At 35.6% G+C, this 22,871-nt stretch overlaps 1 protein-coding gene across 14 annotated transcripts in view; it reads right to left on the bottom strand.

The window, feature by feature from the left end:
* Positions 1-22,871, bottom strand: part of RYR3 (ryanodine receptor 3) — a 300,041-nt gene that overhangs the window by 134,990 nt on the left and 142,180 nt on the right. For 8 of the 14 annotated variants that reach the window (XM_072428468.1, XM_072428475.1, XM_072428469.1 and 5 more), the window contains 10 exons: positions 22,622-22,725; positions 21,202-21,337; positions 15,241-15,421; positions 11,573-11,681; positions 11,027-11,147; positions 10,205-10,374; positions 8,403-8,623; positions 6,529-6,619; positions 4,245-4,385; positions 2,030-2,211 (listed from right to left, as the gene is read on the bottom strand). In XM_072428468.1, coding sequence (XP_072284569.1) covers positions 2,030-2,211; positions 4,245-4,385; positions 6,529-6,619; positions 8,403-8,623; positions 10,205-10,374; positions 11,027-11,147; positions 11,573-11,681; positions 15,241-15,421; positions 21,202-21,337; positions 22,622-22,725 — 1,456 coding nt within the window. The remainder of the gene's footprint in view (positions 1-2,029; positions 2,212-4,244; positions 4,386-6,528; positions 6,620-8,402; positions 8,624-10,204; positions 10,375-11,026; positions 11,148-11,572; positions 11,682-15,240; positions 15,422-21,201; positions 21,338-22,621; positions 22,726-22,871) is intronic. The other 6 variants (XM_072428472.1, XM_072428474.1, XM_072428477.1 and 3 more) reach the window with 1 other exon arrangement.

Here is a 22,871-nt window from a genome sequence, read left to right as displayed (position 1 = left end):
TGTCACCTATGTGATCCTGTCCCTTGTGGTAAATCTTCAGAAAATATATTGCTGAAAGAGCAAAGAAACCACTTACCTGCTTCTAGAGTGCTCAATCTTTGCTGGCAAGAGAGGTTTTATGATGTTTTGACCAGTGAGAAAACAACACCATACATGCAGGTGAGTGATGTTTTAGCCTATTCCTATATAAAAGCTTTCACATCACACACAAGGCTTGGTTTGTGTTGAATTAAAATCCAAATCCTGACATTTTTGTTTGAGATGCATGTAAAAAAGCAAATACTAGTTGACCTGTTAGGCCTTTTTCCCTCAGTTTCGCTGGGCCAGGAAGAAAACTTTAATATTAACCTGTAGAACAGAGAAAGTGAAAAGTGCTGGACTGCTTTGTGTCCCATGCTTTAGAGAGGTATCAAGGAGTTTGGAAGGCAGCTCTTTGGCTCTAGGGTTCCTTTTCTGAGGCAGCTCTAGTGAAATTGTGAAAAGAGAATTTAAGCTAGAAGTGCAACTTCAGTGGTAAAAATCTAGAATATACTTTATCTGTGTTTAACAGATAAACCAAAGTGCTTGAGAACTAAAAAAAATGTAACTTTTAGATGGGCTGGAATAATGGAGAATAAAAGGACTTTGCTAAGTGATCAATAAAAAATAGTTTCCAAAGACAGTACCAGTTTCCCTCAAGGTATTTTGGGTTACAGCTGAAACAGGTGTAATACACCTCTTGAGCATCTATTTGTTTATCCAATCCCTAAGCCCAGTCCTTACCTTACTTCTTTAATATTTGAGGCCTAATGGATGGTGAGTCATGTAATTTCCCAAACACATTGGCTAATCTGGTAGCAATAACTTAAAAATGGACGCTGGTCTGTTCTAGACTTTTATCAATCCAATATCTTCCAAACTCTTTCTCCTACAATAACCTCTCTGGAGCATACTGCCCAACCTTATTCCCTCTGCACTCCTCTCTTGCACCTTTTCTACTCACATAGGCCATCATTATACCCTCTGAAACCCTCTCCTGGATATATACTACCCACTCTTATACCCTGACAACTTCTCTTCAGCACATATTGGCTACATACCTTTGGCACTTTTTTTTCCTACAGATTGACAATAGTGGTACCCTCTGCATTCCTCTCCGGGAAATACTGGTTACCTTCATACCCTCTGAAATATTCTCCATACATAATGCCCTCTTCCTACACATCTTTTCTGATCATACTTCTCACTGACAAAATCTCTCCACTCTTCTCTTAAAATCATACCCTTCATATACCTTTCCAGCACATACTGCTAATAATACGATCCTCCTTACTTTTCGTCTGCATATAGTTTCCACTGTCTCATTTTCAGTCCTTCTCTGCAAGTACTAGTCTTGCTCATATCCTCTGCGCTCCGCTCCACTGACATTCTCTGCAGTACTTTTCTGCACATGCTGTCATACCCTCCACACCTTTCACCTGAACATACTGTTCCCAGTCAAACCCTCAACACATCTTTTTTGAAGATACTGCCCATCATCCAACCCTATGCACTCTGTCCTGAACATACTGCCCGCTGTCATATCCTTTCTCATCCACCTTTGTCAAATACAAGCAGACCTCATACTACCTACACTCCTCTCTATACTTCAATTAAATATAAGAAAGACAGAAAGACTGCTATCCTAAAACTGAAAGTATTCACATACATCTGATACAAAACAGCACAGCACTATTTCTTTTGAAAACACTTGATAATGTGTACAGTACATTTTTGGTCCATAATAGCAACAACACTTACTATTAGTGTTCTAGTATGATTTTAACAAATTGTGTTTTTCTATTAGTGTTCTAGTATTATTTTAACAAATTTTGTTTTGTGATGTAACAGTCACCCCTTCTTTCAGTACTATGAGCAAGCAAAAAGAAACAACGTATTACAAAAATAATATAGCACATTACAAACTTCAGAGTAAGGTTTCCTTAAATGTATATCACTGTTTTTTTTTTTTTTGAGAGGTCAATGTAAATTCGGGACTATTACAACTTACTTGGCAGTATTTATAGGTTTTGGGTCAAAGTTTCCTTCAGAATCCACTGACATCTGCTTCTCAGGTGTTGCTTTAATTCTGGTGTCAACATAATCTGGTGGCAGGGCTCCAGCTATTGCACTGAGACAGGGCATGCACATTTTGAAGAGTTCAGCATCATACTTCTGCAGGAGAGATAGGAACTGGTTGGAAAGTCCCACAGAAAAACATGCAATTCGTTAGTGACAGCGACAAGCCAAATCACATCAGCACATGAAGAACACATTTAGTAAAGTAACAAGGCCACAAAATCTGCATTTCAAGCTCAAAACAAAACATTCCACAAATTCATGCAAAAATCAACATCTAAGATGATCTTGTTTAAAATTTTTTAGGAAGTTTGTAATAGGCTTGTACTATCAGCAAACTAATCGGTGGATCAAAAGTGGCTCAAAGACAAACTAGTAGAGAACAGGAGTAACAAATTAAGAGGAGTTCCTCTTACACGTGTTACTGTTAGAATCAGATATTTAGGATTCATTTGAAATTTTGCAAACTAAATACAACTTGATCAAAGACTATCCTAGTCTATTATGAGAATTTAAAGGAGCAGCAACATACTAATACGGTCAAGTTTGTGATCCCTCTTATCAACCAATTCCCTGCATATGGTATAGTAGTGAGGCCCAACTTACAATGAGGCCTCACTTAATAGTCTGAAGGGAAAGGATTTTAGAGGCAATTTATGTTGATTGTGCTGTTGGTGTATGGCAATTGCTAATACCACACATGTTTTAAACAAATGAACTGTATATGTTTGTAATAAAATATATTGTATTTTATATACATAATAAAAAAACCTGGTCTAAATGTTATAAACAAAACATAGATGAGAACAAAATTTATGTTTTTAAAATTGGTAAGTAGCGCAAAACAGTGAATACAACATCCAGAAAAACAGCATTGGAAAAATGTGTCATAGCAATGACAGGCTCCATATCTCTCCCAGAGAAGTTCTTTAAAAAAATGCGATGACACTGCAAATATTAATGGTTCAAGCAACATACATGACAACATCTTTTATGAATAGGTAATCATTACACCTAAATGATAGAGCAACATTTAGTGCAGGAAATATCACAGATACAGAGGTTTGAGACACAAGATCCCCATGCTCTTGTAAAGACACAAAACATAAGCAAAAATCATGCCAACAATACAGTAAAAACAGACTGGGGACTTGGTGCTGGAAAGATTCCAGTCTTATATCAACATATTATCCTCATCGATTGCCTTAAGGCAGTCTTTAACTTGTGTACACAACCAATGTTCAGTGATTTCAAGAAATCATGGCTAGCTCAACAGAACAAACCGTGGTTTCTTTCCTAGAAATACCAGAATAATTATTTTATTATTCGCTGTCAGCATTTCAAGCCAGGGAATTCCTGGGAGGGCAAGACAGATCAAATGAATATGTCTCCATGTAGAATCGCTGCAACGGAATTGGGTGCTATGATGGCAAATTAAATATTAACAATTTCATTTATGTGGAGAACACCAATTTTGTTTTGTGCACCCCAAGCATGCAGACAACTTCATGTTATTCTATTCTGCCTTCAGAATTTCTATCATTTCATCACACAGCCACCCTGAACACCTGTCACATCTTGTCATGGATATGTCACACATGGGTGAGTCATCGATGATGGCACTTTCTCTCACTCTGAAGATTACATACCTGCCTAATATTTCATACACATTTTAAATCCACCTCTACAATCTCTGCAATTTCAATATATGCATTAATCCATACCAAGTTATAAAAAATTGATTACACGGCTAAAAGAGCTCACCACATGTGCTGAACATTCAGATAAGAACATTTTTCATGTCAGAAAATAAAAATCTCTTTAACAGCTTCGTTTAACTTCCTGGTGTCAATACTGTTTATACTCTTTGGTTTAGTGAAGCCTCAGGATAGAACAGCTACTAAATCTGTCTATGTGTTTTATTATCCTCAGTAGCAATTTAGGCCTTAACACCTCAAATATTAAAGAGTAATCTTTTTGTTCTGTCTGGCTTCAGTGAATTTAATGAAAATCTTTGGCTGCCATTTTAATGCACATCCAGCCAGTGAAAAATAGCTGGAAACTGAACTAACAAACAATGAATGCATGTAACAGTCACAGACAAATCCAACATGGAAGATTCTGTATAACAAAGAGTGAAAATTTACCTTATGAGAAAGGGAATCAAAAATCCCCCAGAACAGCTTTTCGGTCAGATGAAGTTCCTCCTCTGAGGCCAAACCGTAACTGCCCCATCCAGAAGGGAGGCAATAGTATTTCCAGCACTGCTCATAATGGTTTGTCAAAAGCTGTAAAAGTTCAAAAAAACATTTATTTTATGTTTCAAAAACACATATAGTTATTAAAGAGATTCTTACAATCTGTGATGTTAAAGGCTGTCCACTAAGAAAGTTTAAAAAATTATTTAAAGCTTTGAGCCTTAGGAATGTATACATTTATGCTCGCTTTAATGCGCCAAACAAAAAACACATACAACACTTTTGTATGGCAACATTTTTTCCTATTGGCACCCCAAACAAATGGGTTGCCTGAGGTCATTCTCAGTGCTGCATAGTCTCAGTGAGTGCTTACACATTTGCATTATTGCAGCAAATAAATCTCAATGGGTTCTCAAGGGCAGCAGTAAATTTTTTTAAATTTTTAAATATTTGGGGATACCAAACAACTCTAAACAACCTAACTACTCTAAACACTACATTATTCACACTCCTACATAAGTTCCTACATAAGTTTAGCTTATTTCTAGACAGCACACATCTGCAGATAAAGCCCAAAACAAAGAATGCATCACAGGTAAATCTAAATTTGCATTCTGCTTTTCACAATTTGCCATATGGAATTACATGGGGTAGGGGAAGGGAAGAGCGCAAAAGAATGCAAGGCTTGTGATAACTCTTAAAGCAATGTTGAGGCAAGGCACTACCTGTGCGCTGTTGTGTGGATCTGGATATAATAAAATAATTTAGGGGTTAAATTACTACATTTTGGAGCATGCATCCTTACTCTTATCTTCATGTGTTTTCCTACAGAATCAACTGAACCATCAGGCACTGAACTGTTACAAATTTTTGGATCTAACAGATTGAAGATCTTTTGATTCTATGATCCATTTTGATCAGTTTTAGTTTATCAAACTCAAAAACGCAGAAGTAAATAATGGTCATTTCAATTAAATAATATAAATAGTAAAATCACTCCCTGTGAGACCAGCCTAAAACTTTTTCACCTAGCCCGATGCTAAAAATTAGCCATTAAGACAAAATGCACCCGTTGGATTTTTCCATTAACTTAGTATTAAAAATAAAACCACAAAAGCATACAAATAAGCCTTAACAATTTACCAAATCACTTGTCCATCTTTGTGCCCCTGACCCCAACTCATTAGGCTGATTTATAAATTTAATCTTGTAACAATACAATTATTTTACTCCCTAATGTCTGTTTACTTCTAAGTAAAAGTGAAAAGTCTGTACTTACCTTGTAAATCTTAAAACCTAATGCTTCTACACCAACAAAAAATTAACACGCTCCAGTTTATTTATATGGTATGGTAATACATCATACTCTACACATAACTGCTTACAATACCAAATTAAACAACCACTTATTACAGTGTATCTGATTCAGAAAGTTCTAAACCGTTTGATTCAACCTATACAACAATTAATCACGTTCCATCTTATCTTTCAAAGAAGGTTAAAAACAAAGATATTTGGCTACAGTGGTTACTACAGACAACACAAATATTTTTCTTTCCTTCTCCTCAATCCTCAGTACAACTAGCAGATATTTGAAGGTGGACAGGCAACTAGCTTTAACTGATTAATGAATGAATGATTAAACATTGTAATTTTAATGAAGATGAGTAGAGGGAAGAGAAATCCATGGAGAATAGCAAGTAGCCAAAGAATCTGAAAATAACTGGCCTAAGGCATTTGCTGGTATGCAGAGAGTTTACAAAATAATTTGAGTCTGATACTGATTAGCTAATATTGGCAGATACTTCAAACCATACCAAATACAGTATACTTGCAATTACAAAAATATAAGTAAACACATTCAATGTAACTCAATCATAAGCACCATATCCATTGTTTTCATCTTCTGTCCTACAGTAAACCTGGAACTATTAAAGCTTTTGATACTTGACAAACTCAAAGCTGTTAAATACAAACCAAGAACACCAGTCCCATTCTCTAACTACAAAAGGCCAAAATTGCTCATTGTTAGAATGCAATCTAGGTCTACCACATGAGAAGCCTTATCACAAACTAAAAGTTTAATCAGTCGCTACACAGCATCCTGACAGATGTCTTCATAGTCAGCCACCCATTATAAACAGTGTTCAGGAGAAACAGTCAATTATTAGAATACAATTGTGAAGCCCATTAAGAACATAGAACGTAATAAGTCATACTTATTATTATCTACCTTCAAAGGCATTTTGCAGTATTCGTTGAGGAGAGGAACATCAAAAACAAGACGACGCAAGAGCTGCTGGAGCATAGAAGGCCGCAAATGACTGCAAAACAACCAGCAAAAAATACAGTGAGGTCGCAATGCTAGACATTTAAAAAAGAAAATGAAGTTACCTACAATACTGTCAGTGGCTTTAAAAAAGGTTATCATTGGTTCTAAACAAAGTAGACTAATATATGTACTTTTTTTAAATTTCTCATATCTGTAAAATTTTTAACCAGTCTTTGTCCTTCCTTATTTAACTGTATCTGCATAGGAAGTTTTATCTTACTTACACTTGATATTTAGATTTTATGAAGAAATGGAAAAAAACACTGTTTACAAACTAGAGACACATCCCTAACATCTGTGAATACTCCTATTTGCTTGCATGCACTACAGCAGCAGTACTAGTGTGTGGGAGGTGAAAAGATGGAGATGAATAAATGAGCCCTAAGATGTTACACAGTAACATAGGGATCACCAGCTACTAATATTATTTTGCATATATTTATATCAAATAATGATATACTTTTGTACATGTACTTTTCTATTTTTGTTTGCAGGCAACAAGTCTTTTTTTTTAATAATTCCTCTACTTATCTATTTGACTGTTAAGCAAGCACTGGTCTAACAGATGATAATGACTTCTGTTTTTCAAAATAAATCAATTAAATCCCAAAATATAAGTAAATTACATGTTAACATCCAATATTAAATGGGAGAGAGGAGACCATAAAACTAAATATTTCTGTCCTTGTGTCATAGTGAAATACCCATATCAGAGCCTGATCTGTTTGTCATGACCATATCTGAACTAAATGTTTTGGATTATTTGGATTATGGTATTTGCAGGGTGTTTATGCAGTTCAAATTAGTAAGGTATTCACTATATAGAATTTAAGGACTTAAATCAGAGCTGATAAATACTAAGGTTAACCAATGAACTGGGTAAACTGTGCTACTTATGCTGTGTCTGGCTTTTAGTGACTGAAACATAGTAGATTGCAGCATCAGAAGTGAATATGAGGTGGGGTGGATATGCCATATGGTGCTGGGTGCTTCTGTTTCCCTGGGTACTTCCTGTGTGTGTAGGTCCCCAGTTCTTCCCCTCCTTGTGTTAGCTATCCTCTCATCCAAGCCAAATTGCTACAGAAAGAGACCCTGGTGCTAAAATCATAACAACTGCTCCTGGATCAGATCAACAACTGCACACTATGTACCCTGTAATGCACCCCAAATACACTATACTGCAATTCATGTCCACTGTACTATACCAACTGCACCTTGCTTACCTACTGTAGCCTGTACTAATACATATTTATAATCATTCTCTACTTTACCCTTTGCACACTATGTATTTATGTACCCCAAGTAGGCTGGGCTTCACCCTAAATACCCTGTAGAGCACTCAAAGTACCCAGTTTTCTTTGAGCCAGAGTGTACATCCACTTTTGCTTTGGGGAAAGAGTCCAGTCCCAGAATCTTGGTAAGGAAAAAAAAATCCTCTGAGCCACCAAAGTTGGATAGCACTGTTCATTTGTAAAACTTATAACAATGGTAATGCAAATGAGCAACTTTATACTGTTACATGTAAAAAAAAAGACAGAAAGGTGCAACCTGTGTGTCATAGGGTGCCGCCAAGTCATCATATGTTTAGTTAATTCCATTTGATTCAGTATACAACCTAATTTTGGAGACCCAAAACTCAAGGCAATTTGACCATTGGAGGTCCCAGAAAACAGTCACCTTTAATGGCTATTCTTGAACTGTTTGAATACTGTTGCCTTAGAACATGATTACAGACCAATTAATTATTTTATTTGTGGCAAGGAAAAATATCTTACTGGCATATTGACAGCAGACACTCTTCAATTGTGTCTCTCTGAGCTTTGGTTAGAGAGCGCCCTTTGGACAGTCTGTATATGGTATGCAGGGTGGAATCTATTAGTGCTGCATAGTGTTCAGTGCCGCTAAAGAGGGGAGCACAGCGAGTAAGCAATGGAAGTACCGCAGAGCAGATATATCGATTCAAAGCAAGAGCCATCTCAGTGACACTCAGGGAAGCCTGTAGAAGAGAGGTAACTAATGTGAGAGTATGTACTTGCCCAATAATCATGGCAAAACATGCAATTAAAAAATAGTGACTATGAAAAAGATGGATCTGTATTTATAATCATAGAAAGGACAAACAGATATTCAGTGTTGCATGCATGAAGTAAATAGGACAAAATAGTGGGCAGAGCCAAACATGCAAAAATGTTTAATAAACAAGACGTCTTAATTTGATTAGTGGCAAAAAAAGCTATGATGATTAAATGGCAATGTTACAAATAGACAGGTTGAGGGTCAGACTTAACCAATAAATAAACATACACTTCATATCTACATCAACAGAATATACATAATTTAAAAGACAAAGAAATGTCAAGGAAACACTGCAGTACAGGAGGTTTGTATTCACTACACTTTTATAATCATAGCATAATACATGACTTAGGTGTTACAGTGCCTGTTAATTGATTAAGTGGAACAATACCTTACCCATAGAAGTATGATGTATATTGGTTGCATAAACAGTCAGTCTTACGCTGTCAGTAATCTTCTCATCATGTTTTCTAACTACTCTTTAACTACTATTTTCCTCCTATTTAGTTTATGTGATTATCAGACACGCTGACACAGATTTTACTCTATATCAATATTAAACTTCATGGTAACTTGAAACATTTAATAGTTGTGTGAATAAGTATCTATCACCACACTGGTCTGAGACAAATTACACATTTATTTTTTGAATCGTGACAGATAGGGCCTGATTTAGTAAAGCTCTCTAAAGAGAGACATCATAGGAGAACCAGGGTGATCAACAAACCAAGAACTGATCAGCTCCAGGACTGAAAAAAAATTCTAGCTAATAGAAAATTATTTTAAATACTCCAGGTTTGCTGGATCCATCAAGTTCTCTGATTATATATGGTTTTATTGCATGATTAAACATTGTATTATTGTGAAACAAAAACAAACTGAGGAAATGGTTTTGATAAATAATATAACAAAAAGAGAAACACATGATTAATTGTCCAAACAGGTTAACAAGAGATAAACAATGGTTAAACATTTCACACACATACTGGAAAATGGAAACACTAACAGCAAATGGCATGCATAATTATGTAATAATGATTATCAAATACACTTTCACATTTCATTTCATTGGTTTCATGGAAACATTAAGTGTGGAAAACCAATATGTGAAAATCTATAGCTACTCTCAAGCTACATTACTGCCCACTGATTTCTTGCATAATGGAAACACTAGTTATATGCTGCTTGAAATTATGCTTAAGGTTTATTAGTTCAACTTACTGCCTGAATAACAATAATAGTTTCCAAGAAATCAACATGAGACATACATGATGGACATCAAAAACAGTTATTTCTCAGTGCTCTCTGCTGACAAAAAACAGTAGAAGCATCCTAATATAAAAAACGTTTTCTTTTGATTTTTGTTTTCTTAGTTATCATTATAGATCTATAGTAGCAGATAATAGCAACAAAGAAAAAAAGTGCTGCATTTGAAGTGCTAAGAATGAATTACTTTTAGTGGTGTACCTCAGAGTAACTATGAGAAATGTTAAATGCTTACTGTATCAAGTGATGCTGATGCTCTTAGGTCAGGTAAAAAGGCAACCTCTAGCAGATGGAGGAGGAAGGTTTGGTCCTTAATGCCATAGACACGGTCCAGGAAAAGCACCATTGGAGCCTTGTGATCAGGGCAAAAGCTGGCAGCCATGTCAGGCTCAAACACTGTGCCATCTGAAAGTAATAAAATAAACACATATTATAGTTTTAAAAGACCTCAATATTATTACTACTGATTTAAATAAATATATATATATATATATAGTAAGTCCTGGTGTATTTAAAGTTATATAAAAGCTGGTCTGAGGCCTGGCAATTTGTTTAGGTTCATTTAGCTCTGTTATACCCACAAAACTCAGGACAAAACTCATGTTCTACAGTTCAGCCTCCAACATGATATGGTTGGTGGTAGCACCAATATAAATTTGCCTTGCTCCACCACGCTTGCCAAAGTTGACATTGTACACAAATGAGGGTGTATGCACTTTATTTGTAAAAAAGTGCTGTAGTGTACTCCTACAGGCAGCAGTTTTAAAGGCAATTGTTCCTCATTGGCATATATATATAGGTTAGGCCCTTTTACATGCATACAGAGAGGAGACTATGCCTGCTGAAGCATTTATTTGTTTCCTAGTATATTCTGCCTATACTTTGATGTTCTTGATTACCTCTTCCTCAGTACATAGCTCATGACATTTTAAACAATTTTTTCTGTTTTTATTGCATATACTTTTATAGATTCATACATTATGTGACATCATTACTGAGTTACTTACTCACATCTTGCAAATAAAGTCACAAAGGGAATATAGTTTAGATGTTTTACCTTTGTTAAACGCAGGCAGCTTTAGAGGGATACTAATAATGCCAACAAGATCTTCTGTAGGCACAAGTGATCGGAGAATAGAGCGTATTCGTATAGCTTCACCTTTACCAGCCTGGATCAACTGTGGGCACAATGTGAATCCATCACTTAACACAAGTTTACGCAGGTGCTTACAATACTTGTAATTAGGAATTCATCAAGTAAAACAGTAATTGCAGTGTGAGTTATTGTACATGCTTTGTCTTTGCATGCAACAAAGTGTTAGCTGTGTATGTTCATATTTATATGAATTAGGATTCCTGAAAAGGTTTGCAATTTAAATGTTATAACAGATAACTAGTTATAAAATGTGTAATTGTAAATATGAAATATACTAAAGATACTACACGTTTGTATTTCTTTGGATTACAAAAATTGCTACACAGTGGTTCATACAGTTGGAGTACACATTTTATTTCACCAAGTTTAAACATGTAGAAGTTGTCAGAATGATGATTTCTATAATTAAGCTAAATTTTATTATTTAATTAGTTTTCTGTTACATACATGAGGTTCTGGAGCACAACGTCCCAGCAAGTCTATGAGTGCAGAATAAAAGGACATTATAGCATTTCCCATGTGTACAATCTCTTCTTCTTCTTCATCTTCTTCGACCCTGAATACAAATGACAATTCTGTGAATGTGAATATTCTGAGAACACAAAAGTGATTTAAAGTGGTAATACAGTTAGGATTAATTGCTAACTCTCTCCAGTCCACTACACCTTTACACCCATGTTGGCTGTATGAAGGTGAAGCACCAATCTTTAACTTCCAGATTTTCAGTTATTATTTAATTTGCCAAAGCCGCATACATTTCCCATCAAACTTCAGTCTGAATAGGATCATGCACCCAAAATGCTTACCATGAGTGGTTTATTTATGCTTTAGTTAAACTTAACCATTAATATTGCTTTCATGTGTCACTGGATAAAAACAAATAATTGAATATTTGCTACAATTTGAGAGTTGAGATATATTCTTGTTTATAATATAAGCCAATAATAATTTATGCCCCAGCTTAAAAGGACCAAAATATACCATACTCTAGAGTTCTGAACTAAATAATTTAAAATATGTAATACCTTACAATGCTAAGTAAGGCTTGTTGTTTTGAAAAATACACCCAAATTTATTAAAATACTGAAAATGTAACTCAGTGCAGCAGACATTGATTTGCCATAATGTTCAAATATGGAGATAGCTGTGTAGAAGGGCATATAAATTTATTCTGACATTAAAATACAAAATTAGCAGAGACGATTGTGATGATAGCAGCCCTAGTTATCTGCCAGCATAGTAAATACTGCATATGCTCATAAATGAAATCTCAACATATAAACAAGAGACCTTTGCATGCTCCGGAAGTTGAGAATGGGCTCTGACATCCAAAGCTTGGATTTTCTCTTGCGTGATTAAATAACATCCAATGGCTGCTTAGATACACCATAGTCACCGCCAACAGAGGACTCCCAGCTGAATACAAGGAATCCAGCTCAGATCACAGAATTAATTCTCACAAGCCATGTTGGTTAAGGCTTTGAAAAAGTCTATTGAGGAAACATACAAGACTGGGACATTCCTATCTGTGTTTACACTGAAGGAACATTAAGCTTTAAACATTATTAAGAAGTTTTAGATGTTTAGCACAAAGAAAAACTATTCTCAGTTGTATCTTTCTGCTACATTACCAAAAGCAAGGTTGAGAGCTATGAGAAAGGTGAGAGTCAGGATCAAAGGAGGCATGCACCGATTGCTACAGAATCTGAGAGTGCACAGAAGAGCATACTTGGACCAACCAGAGGGAATTAACAGGATCTGTCTGAATTAGGCTATGTACACACGTTCAATAATTGTCATTTGAAAGGAGCCTTCACGATCCTTTCCAACGTCTAACGACTACACGATGCATGAACGAGTGCTGTACATACATAGCACAGTTCTGCTCTATGGAGAGGGGAGGGGGAGAAGAAGAGGGAGAACGATAGAGTGGCACCCCGCTGTGCTCTCTCCCTCTTCACTTGCATTACGAACGTTCGTTGTCCATTGTCCGTGAATCCGCCAGGATGGTCGTTTGGAAGATGAGAGCTGTACACATGCCAGATTCTTGTCTGATATTGGCCCTAAGCCAAATATTGGATGACAACCATTGCACAAGTGTAGCTAGCCTTACACAGACTGTACAAGAAATCATGTGTATATATATATATCACTGCATTTCAGGGGCTCAAAAGTAATTGGACAATTGACTCAAAGACTATTTCATGGGCTAGTGAGGGAAATTCCTTTGTTATGTCATTATCAATTAAGCAGATAAAAGGCCTGGATTTAATTTTAGGGGGGTGCGTGTATGTGGAAGATTTTGCTGTGAACAGACAACATGCGGTCAAAGGAGCTCTCCATGCACGTGATACAAGCCATCCATTAAGCTGCAAAAACAGAAAAAAACCCATCCGAGAAATTGCTACAATATTAGGGGTGGTAAAATCTACGGTTTGGTACATCATGAGAAAGAAACAAAGCACTGGTGAACACCAAAAGACCTGGACGTCTACAGAAGACAACAGTGGTGGATGAGTGCAGAATCATTTCCATGGTGAAGAGAAACCCCTCCACAACAGCCAACCAAGTGAACAACACTCTCCAGGAAGTAGGCGTATTGATATCCAAGTCTACCATAAAGAGAAGACTCCATGAAAGTAAATACAGAAGGTGCACTGCAAGGTGCAAGCCACTCATAAGCCTCAAGAATAGAAAGGCTAGATTGGACTTTGCTAAAAAAATATCTAAAAAAGCCAGCACAGTTCTGGAAAAACATTCTTTGGACAGATGAAACCAAGATCATCTATTACCAGAATGATGGCATGAAAATAGTTTGGAGAAGGCGTGGAACAATTCATGATCCAAAGCATACCACATCATCTGTAAAACATGGCGGAGGCAGTGTGATGGCTTGGGCGTGCATGGCTGCCAGTGGCACTGGGACACTAGTGTTTATCCATGATGTGACACAGGACAGAAGCAGCCAAATGAATTCTGAGGTGTTCAGGGACATAGTGTCTGCTCAAATCCAGCTAATTGCAGTCAAATTGATTGGGAGATAATACAGATGGACAATGACCCAAAACATACAGCCAAAGCAACCCAGGAGTTTATTAAAGCAAAGAAGTGGAATATTCTTGAATGGCCAAGTCAGTCACCTGATCTAAACCCAATTGTGCATGCATTTCACTTGTTGAAGACTAAACTTTGGACAGAAAGGCCCACAAACAAACAGCAACTGAAAGCAGCTGCAGTAAAGGCCTGGCAGAGCATTAAAAAGAAGGAAACCCAGCATCTGGTGATGTCCATGAGTTCAAAACTACAGGCTGTCATTGCCAGCAAAGGGTTTTCAACCAAGTATTAGAAATAAACATTTTTATTTTCAGCTTTTTAATTTGTCCAATTACTTTTAAGTTGATTATTATTAAGTGATTGTGTTAAAAAAGGCTTTAGTGCCTCACATTTGTATGCAATCTTTTTGTTCAACCCACTGAATTAAAGCGGAAAGTCTGCAGTTCAACTGCATCTGAGTTGTTTCATTTAAAATAATTGTGGTAATGTACAGAACCAAAATGAGAAAAAAGTCTCTGTCCAAATATTTATGGACCTAACTGTACATGTAACAAAGCTCATGTACATGGAAAATTCAGTTGTTGGCCTAGGATTTAAAAAAAATGTTAGTTTTCTACCAATGTTCTTATCCTTATAAATAAAACTAAACCAGTAGTGATATTAGCTCATTACAAATACAGAATTGAAAGCTTGAAAGTCCAAATATTTATGGATCTAACTGTATATATATTGTTATATACTAAAAAATAATTAGTTTACCCATTTCTTTTGAGAAACAATCACATGTTGCTATATAATTAATATTTCATAGGAAATCAAAGGAAATGTTAACAATAACATAATACAACAGTCTGATCACCTGTATGGAAGATACTGACCTCCTGATAATGGTAATTCTTTTTATGATATACACAATGCATGTGTGATGACTAGCTATATGTTTATAAAATATCTTACAGTTTATAGCCACCTTAGGAATGAATTTTATGAAGACATTTGTAAAGTAAAGTAAAATTGTAATCATTAAAACACATTTTTACAATTAATGACTTTGTACTCACACTTCCCTCTGATACCCCTGAGAAGGTAGGTCCAGAGCTGGGTTCTCAGAGATATTAATAGCCTCCTGCATAGCTGCCAGCAAACCATTTCCCCCTTCTCCTCTAAGCGAAGGGCCAAAACACTCTGGGCGACGGATAAGAAGCTTCACTACTACACTGGCGTTTTCTTCAACACTCTCACCTGGAAAACAAGTGACAAAACAGTCAATGGTTACTAGCCTAAATCTCTTGGGGACTGCTGTATCATAACATCAGAAGCGCAATTACTTACAGGTGTATTTCCCTAAGGATGACATATTCAGACTTCAGGAGATAATTGGGAATAAAATTGCAGAGAAACTAACTAGATAAATGAGCACAGTACGTTAATTTCAAAAGCAATTGGTATCAGATGTTTCCTGATGCTTTAAACACAATGCATACAAACTCTACAAGAAATTTAGGGAGAATCGCTAAACTAAAAAAAAAAGAACTAGGTGAAAGAGAAACATATCTGATCATAACAAATAGTAATAGTTTTCCCATTGCTTACAAAATCTAATAAAACAAAATGTCACTGTTTCACAAACTAATGTCAGGGAGGAGGAATCTGTGTAATAAATTTACACATGCTGGGACAACAAATCCAGCAATCCTTATAGGAGATTTGGAGCTAGGAACCTGTTATTTGTAACCAGAGACAAGGTGTCTACAGAGCACCATAGACATGAAAAGGCTGGAAAACTGGCTTATTTTTCTTGGTATCATCAACCTCGCAAACCCTAGTGGTTGCCAAATTTATAATTGCAGGGAGTGGTCATTATTACATAAAAAAAAAAATTTTCAAAACAAGAAAAAAGACACAGTAAACAAATACTGGGGGCTTTAGCAAGTACAATTGCAAACTTCATCTCTGTCTGTTTCTTTTGCTTTAGTTTAATGTATCATTTTCCACATAACTATTTCCTAACTTGAATACTTTGTTGTCAAAAATCCAATATGAAGATTTGCTGTTTCTTTTGCAGAAGAATACCAATTAAAATACAGTTCATTCATTCTTTTCATGATATTGAAAACTGACCAGTAACTAATTCTTACACTGTATATCAAGAATAATGAAGAAGATGACATTAGTTTGTGAATGCCAATTCCGCATATATTACCAGCACACACTGTCTTGTTTGCTCTTTTCTTTGTCTATCTAAATCAATTAATATTTGAAATTATTCTCCATATTTTGTCACTGGGAGGCCAGCTGGGCCCTTGTCTGGTTTATTAAAGCCTTTCTGGAAAGATATTGAAAACTAATCAGTGGAGCCATAATGTTGGGATAAGAAGGAACCTCTGGTTCATAAATCATAATCAGGAAAAAATTGTAAATTGTAAAAATATGACTATTCCAGCAAGATCTCCAACATCATTTTAGATACAGCATAAATGTTGGTATTTTATGGTTTACAATTTTATTATTTTTCATGCATGATCAACACTAGTATTTTTACTATTAGCACAGGAGGTATTCTGATTTAAGGTCAAGTTATATAACATAGCATGTACACTGATGACAACTGGATAACTATTGATGCTGAAGAAGGCACAGTTATGACTTTTCTCAGTACACATGATAGTCCCTAGTCCTAAAAAAAACAGAAAAGTCTCACTTTAAAACTTCTTTTTGGTTTGAAAACTTACTTGAAAATGTACTTCACCAAGAGCTAATAAAATCAATCCAATTTCTATCTCACCAGCATCACTAGTACATTTTAATTATTGAAATAATTGCTTTATGATAGCATCACTTAATTTGAAGATGTATTTTTTATTATACATTTGTAATTTAATATCTAGAAAATTAAATGACACATCTGCACATTAAGAACACAATGAAAAAAGAAGGAAAAGAAAGCTATGAATTAAAAGTAATATTGGTAATAAAACAAGTTAGTAAGTTTCATTTAAATAACGTGGCCTCCCCCCACCCACAGGTAACATGTACCTTGATTCACAGACCAAAATATTTGTCTGCATTTCTCTCTTTATCATGTTAGGAAAAGTTAGCTTAGTTTAGATAAATTCGATTTTGGTTCATAAGATATATATTTATACAGGTTATATATATATATATATATATTTATATATATATATATACACATACATACAGGTTGACAATCTATAATCCGGATCCTTCAGTTTCCCGGCATGAATTTCGTATCGCATTTAAAATACAGGGACTTTATTACACTGTTTGGCCACTAATGTTTTTATGGTGCTGTTCTGCAGAAACAGCTGTTAGGTCCTGCTTGCTAAACTAAATACACATGTATGCATAATAAAATAGGCATAGATCAAGCCAACATGAAAGAGAAACACAGAAGAAATTCAAAGAAACAATACCAAAAAAAGGACACTAATTCTGAGAGCTCCTGCCCAGAAATCAGGAGATATAGCACTAGGATCATCGACAAATATGCTTCCATATTTGATAACACTGCATCTGAATAACTGCAAGTCATTGGCAAAGTATCCAATTAATGCCAAAAGGTTTGGAAAACGATTGTAAGAGACCTGTTTATTTTTTAAAAATGAAAATAGTGTTCCTAAAAACTATAAACCATCGAACAATTCATCTCATATCACACACCAGCAAAATTATGCTGGAGAATTACCAGATGAGCATGCTGGATCTTTGCCTAATTCCCTACATCTTCAAGAAATAAATTCAAACTTCTAGTTATTGCAGTTCTGAGAGCATTGGTGGTTCAGGATTTCAGAAGGCCTTATAGGCAGATGATCTGTTCATGTGATCTTCTCTTTTTATGACCTCCAATAGCTACATTTTAGTCCTTTATCATGCTGCATCAGTCTGTGCTCTAACATTAAATGATTAAAGTTCTCACTGAAAACAGACTTCTCTGCAAGGAAACCCGTCATATTCTCTTGAAATATGTTTCCATAGTGGCTTTACATTGAATTATACTGTGTACAGCATTCCATCCTCTCTCTCCTAACCTTTATTATTTTGCTTCATTCAAATCCCTTTACAATCTATCCAACTGCTGACCCATAACGTCTATGGATCTGAATTATTCACTAAAATGTTAAGGTTCTCATAAACATTTTAGTTCATTAATAACATATATACAAGCTGCAAAAATGACCTTTTCACAACATGGAGTACATTTAAATTTTATGTTTGAATTGAATACAGCTGGTCCTTCCTCCTTAAAATTTCCTCAAATGCATTTTGCATCCTTCTCTGTTTCAAACTTTAAACAGGAAGGTCATTGTGCCCTTCATGTTTTGCTATGTTTTATGTTGTTAATGATGAATGTAATAACATTGTATTCAACAGCAGTGAAATGACAGTTTGGAGGAAAAGTTCTGCACCCTCCTGACTTTCATGGTTCTAAGCCACATCCAGCAGCATCCACAACACACTTCTGTAATTGGAACAGATTTTCACATCAGATTGAAGTCAGGGTTTTGTGATGGCACTTAAAGCATGTGAAGGTTTTTTGCCTCCCTGTCTGCACATGCTTTAAGTTCTTCCCACAAGTTTTCAAATCAGATTGAGGTCAGGGATTTGTGATAGCCACTTGAGTACCTTGACCTTGTCAGCTTTAAGCCATTAGCATTAGCAATAGATATGCTTGTGGGTCATTGTCCATATGGAAGACCCATTTGCATATGAGCTTTTATTTCCTTGAGGGTTCCTGAGATGTTGCTGCGGAATATATATAAAATGTTTCATCCTCATAATGCCAACTATTTTATAAAGTACCCCAGTGCCTCCAGCAACAAAGCACTCCCACAACATGATGCTCCCAGTTCCATGATTGACAGTTGGGATGGTGTTCTTTGGCTTTCAAGCATTACCCTTCTTCCAGTCCAGAGGACAATTCTCTAGAAGCTAAGATTTTTGTCCCCATGTGGCAAACTGCATTCTGGCTTTTTTTCTGTTTCTTATGACAGCTTTGGAATTGGTGGCTTCCTTTCTGAGAAGCCTTTCATGCCATGTCATTATGGGGCTTGTTTTACTGTGGATATAGGTACTTGTCTACCTGTATCTCCAATTTTTTGCTGTTGTTCTGGTGTTGACTGTCAAGCAAAGAAGCAGTTAAGAGTTAGATGATAGGCCTTAATATACATCCAAATGTTGAAAGGAATTGTCCTATTGCCTAAAGAAGTGTTTTGCAACCTTTTTAATATGGGAGAACCCTTAAAATACCCTTTGGGTCTTAGGGAACCCCTGACAATGATAACTACAATATCCACAGCTCACAGTACACAGGTTAAGAGGCTAGTTGAAAAAATGCTAAGAATGTCACCTTTACAGATATTTAAAAAAAAAAAAAAATAAAAAACTTTGGTGACAGACTGACCAGAGGGGCACAAATTGCTCAAGGAACCCCTAGGAACCCTGGGGTTCCACGGAAGCAAGTTCAGGAAGCATTGGCCTAAAGGCTTGACATATTCTAGAATTTTCCAAGCTGTTTAAAGACACAGTTAACAAAGTGTGTGATGTGACAGTGTGTTCTGACATAGCTCACAAAACTGAAAATATTTCTTCATTCAATGCCTTGGACCTCTCAATCACTCAGTTGTGCATGGTGTATAGCCATGAATTCTGCATAGAGCTAAATTTCAACTTAATTACTAGCCCTGAAAAGTCTCTCAGGTGGGCTACCTTTTTTTTACATGGGTAAGAAGTCAGTGGAGGGTTTATTAGTTAGTAGGCTAAATCATCAACTAGGGCTTCACACAAATCCTTCAATTGAATTAGCTGATGCGAGTATTTATCAGGAGGGGGACTGGACAAAAGTGTCCCCTTCCCCTCTTACTTTTTACATTGGCAATTTGAATCTTTAGCCATATCCATTCCACTTAATCCAGATACCAGGTGTATACAGTGCAAACCCCTAGAACACAAATGTGCCTAATTTGCAGATGATACCCTAATGTATATTTCTTTAGCCTAGACTACAATCCCCCAAAACTCCATATGCTTTTAAAATATAATAATAATAATAATAATACTTATCTGTGGTTCTGTTCCTTTTCCTTATATAGGGATCCACCCTGGACCTATTGTATATTATGTACATTGTGCCTGATTTGTTAAAGCTCTCCAAAACTGGAGAAAATAGTCTATCATGGGAGAACCACAGGAGTGGAATTGGCTGTTTGATGATTTGATGTTTTCAATCCTGGACTAGATCCATTACAGGTTTGCTGGATCGCCCAGGTTCACTCATGATAATCTATCTTCTCCAGTCTTGGAGAGTTTTCATAAATCAGGCTCATTGCATTAAGCAAACTATTACCTCTATTATCCCACATCTATGGGGATCTTGATGAATGATCACCTTCTTTGCCATCCTGGTTTGGGGGGGATCACAAAATTATCCCTAATTTTCACCTTTATCATTGAGAGGTGGAAATTGTTCAGTTAGAATAGTAGGTATGTAATATCTGACCCTTGACCCCAGTGGTCTGCATCACCATATCATTTAAAAGAGTTTCTTAAAGGAAAGGAAGTTATTAGCTTTAATTTTCCTAAACATGAATGAAGCTTCCTTCAGAGGAAGATTGGAAATAAGTAAAAATATAGCAGTAAGCTTGGCGGTGTACCTCACCAAAATATGCACTAGGTTATAATAAATTCAAAGCATCATAAAAGGCATGGTTACCAAAGCTTTCCACCCAGACTTTTAGCTCTGTAACTCAGTCTTTGATAGATAACAGCACATAATTTATTTGTTTAACCAAATTCATGGAAAAAAACAGACCATCATCTAGGATTTCAAATACATTGTGGTAAACTCTCATTTTGATTAGGAAAGTTCTATCTGCAGTTAATTTGTATATTTCCTTGATTAGTTTCCTTCATAATACATTTACATAAAATTAAAACAATCAGTAGGCACATTGATACGAGTGCACATGCTGAGAACTGATTTATGTCTTAGTATATATACTTACAGTTTACAAAGACAGCAAAACGTAGGAATGATAGATAACGCTCTCCCTCTATGGGATTCCATCCAATATCTGGGTATCCTTTGGCTATCAACATTGGACAACTCTGCAGACCACAACCTGCCAAATATGTCACAACCTGTACAACAAAAACAGGTACACACAGTGTGATTATGACCATATACGCTAACAGAGAAAAAGATAAAACTCTGGCAAAATAAAACATTTATTGTTTAATTAAAAACAAATTATTAGGTTTACTGCTATGTCTTCATGCAAATTACTTATGTGGCAGCATTTTAACAATAAACGTTAAATACATAATAATAAAAGGTAATAAACGGCAATAAACATAAAAGAACCTTTAATTAAGTATAGCAGCTGTGATTGCTGCCCTCCCCTTCAAAAAAAATTTAGTTGCTTGTCATGATTTAAAAACTATCATACTTTCAGAGTAATTTTACTTTCTAGATCTGCATTCCCAAAATTGTGGTATGTAGCTAAGCCTAAATAGTTTTTTACTAGACGACTAGATTAACTTAATGCATCCATAACCATTAAATGTGATGTATTTGGCACATGTTCACAAAGTTTTACTATAATCTAATTTGTTTTCTTGCTGTTAACTTTTGGCGGTACTTTCAAATTAACAACAAATATAAATGGCTGAGTTGTAAAATCTGAAGGTTGTACATAAAGTTGTATATCTGCATACTGAGTTAAGATTGTTATGTTTGTTGGAGTCTTAAAATTCAGCACAGAGCAAAGGGAGATATAATTATATTATGCAGGATATAATAGATTGCTTAGGAGCATTCTTCCAGATCTCATCAGAAATGTTTAGGGTAATTGTGGAATGCAAATGTTAAACAAGCATTTCAGGCTGCTAGTCACCAACGTGACAATGAATGTGCACATACCGGTACATTTTTTTGTGCAAAATGAATGTAGATACAACTACAGCTATAGTAGTTAATTCATGACTACTTTATGTAATATGTGGAAGCCATTTGTAAATGAGTGCTGACATTATTAATATTTTGTGTTTTTTGAGTAATTCTGTGTCAAGATTACCAACCCCAAGGAACCAATGGATGCAACCTCACGTGACATGACACATAATAACGAGGGTTAGCAATCTCCTTGAAGGAGTTATGGGGATTTTTTTTTAATTTGCCACAGACAGCATTATTTACAAATATAATATTCTAAATTCTAAAAGCAGCTGTTTTTCCTAATCCTGTGCTGCGGGCTTTGGCAGTCTGTATTTTGTATAAAAATATCATTAGTCGCAATGATGCAACAACAAATGACTTATTATTAGTAAACAGTGTGCAATTTCAAATGCAATTTTAACTTGTCTTTTGAGGTTAGAGACATGATGACAATTCATCGTTTTTTTGTCTGTTTACAGATAAATTACCTTCTCCAGATCTGGTTCTTGCAAAGCCAAAGCAAGCTCATTGTTGTCCATTACCGATGCAGCAGCGACATCTAGAGGTGTAGAACCTCTCATAGAAGGAGATGCTATAGAAACAAAACAAAAAAAAAACAGTATTCATTAGATGCTTACTGCTTTACTGCTGTAACATCTGTATAGATTTATACATACATACATAATAGACACATACATTTAGAACATTGAATTGCTGGAATTAAAAACATTAAAATAT

The sequence above is a fragment of the Pyxicephalus adspersus genome, chromosome 12 (assembly GCF_032062135.1).
Source record: "Pyxicephalus adspersus chromosome 12, UCB_Pads_2.0, whole genome shotgun sequence".
Classification (NCBI taxonomy): Eukaryota; Metazoa; Chordata; class Amphibia; order Anura; family Pyxicephalidae; genus Pyxicephalus; species Pyxicephalus adspersus.
This window is presented reverse-complemented; position numbering and strand designations above follow the sequence as displayed.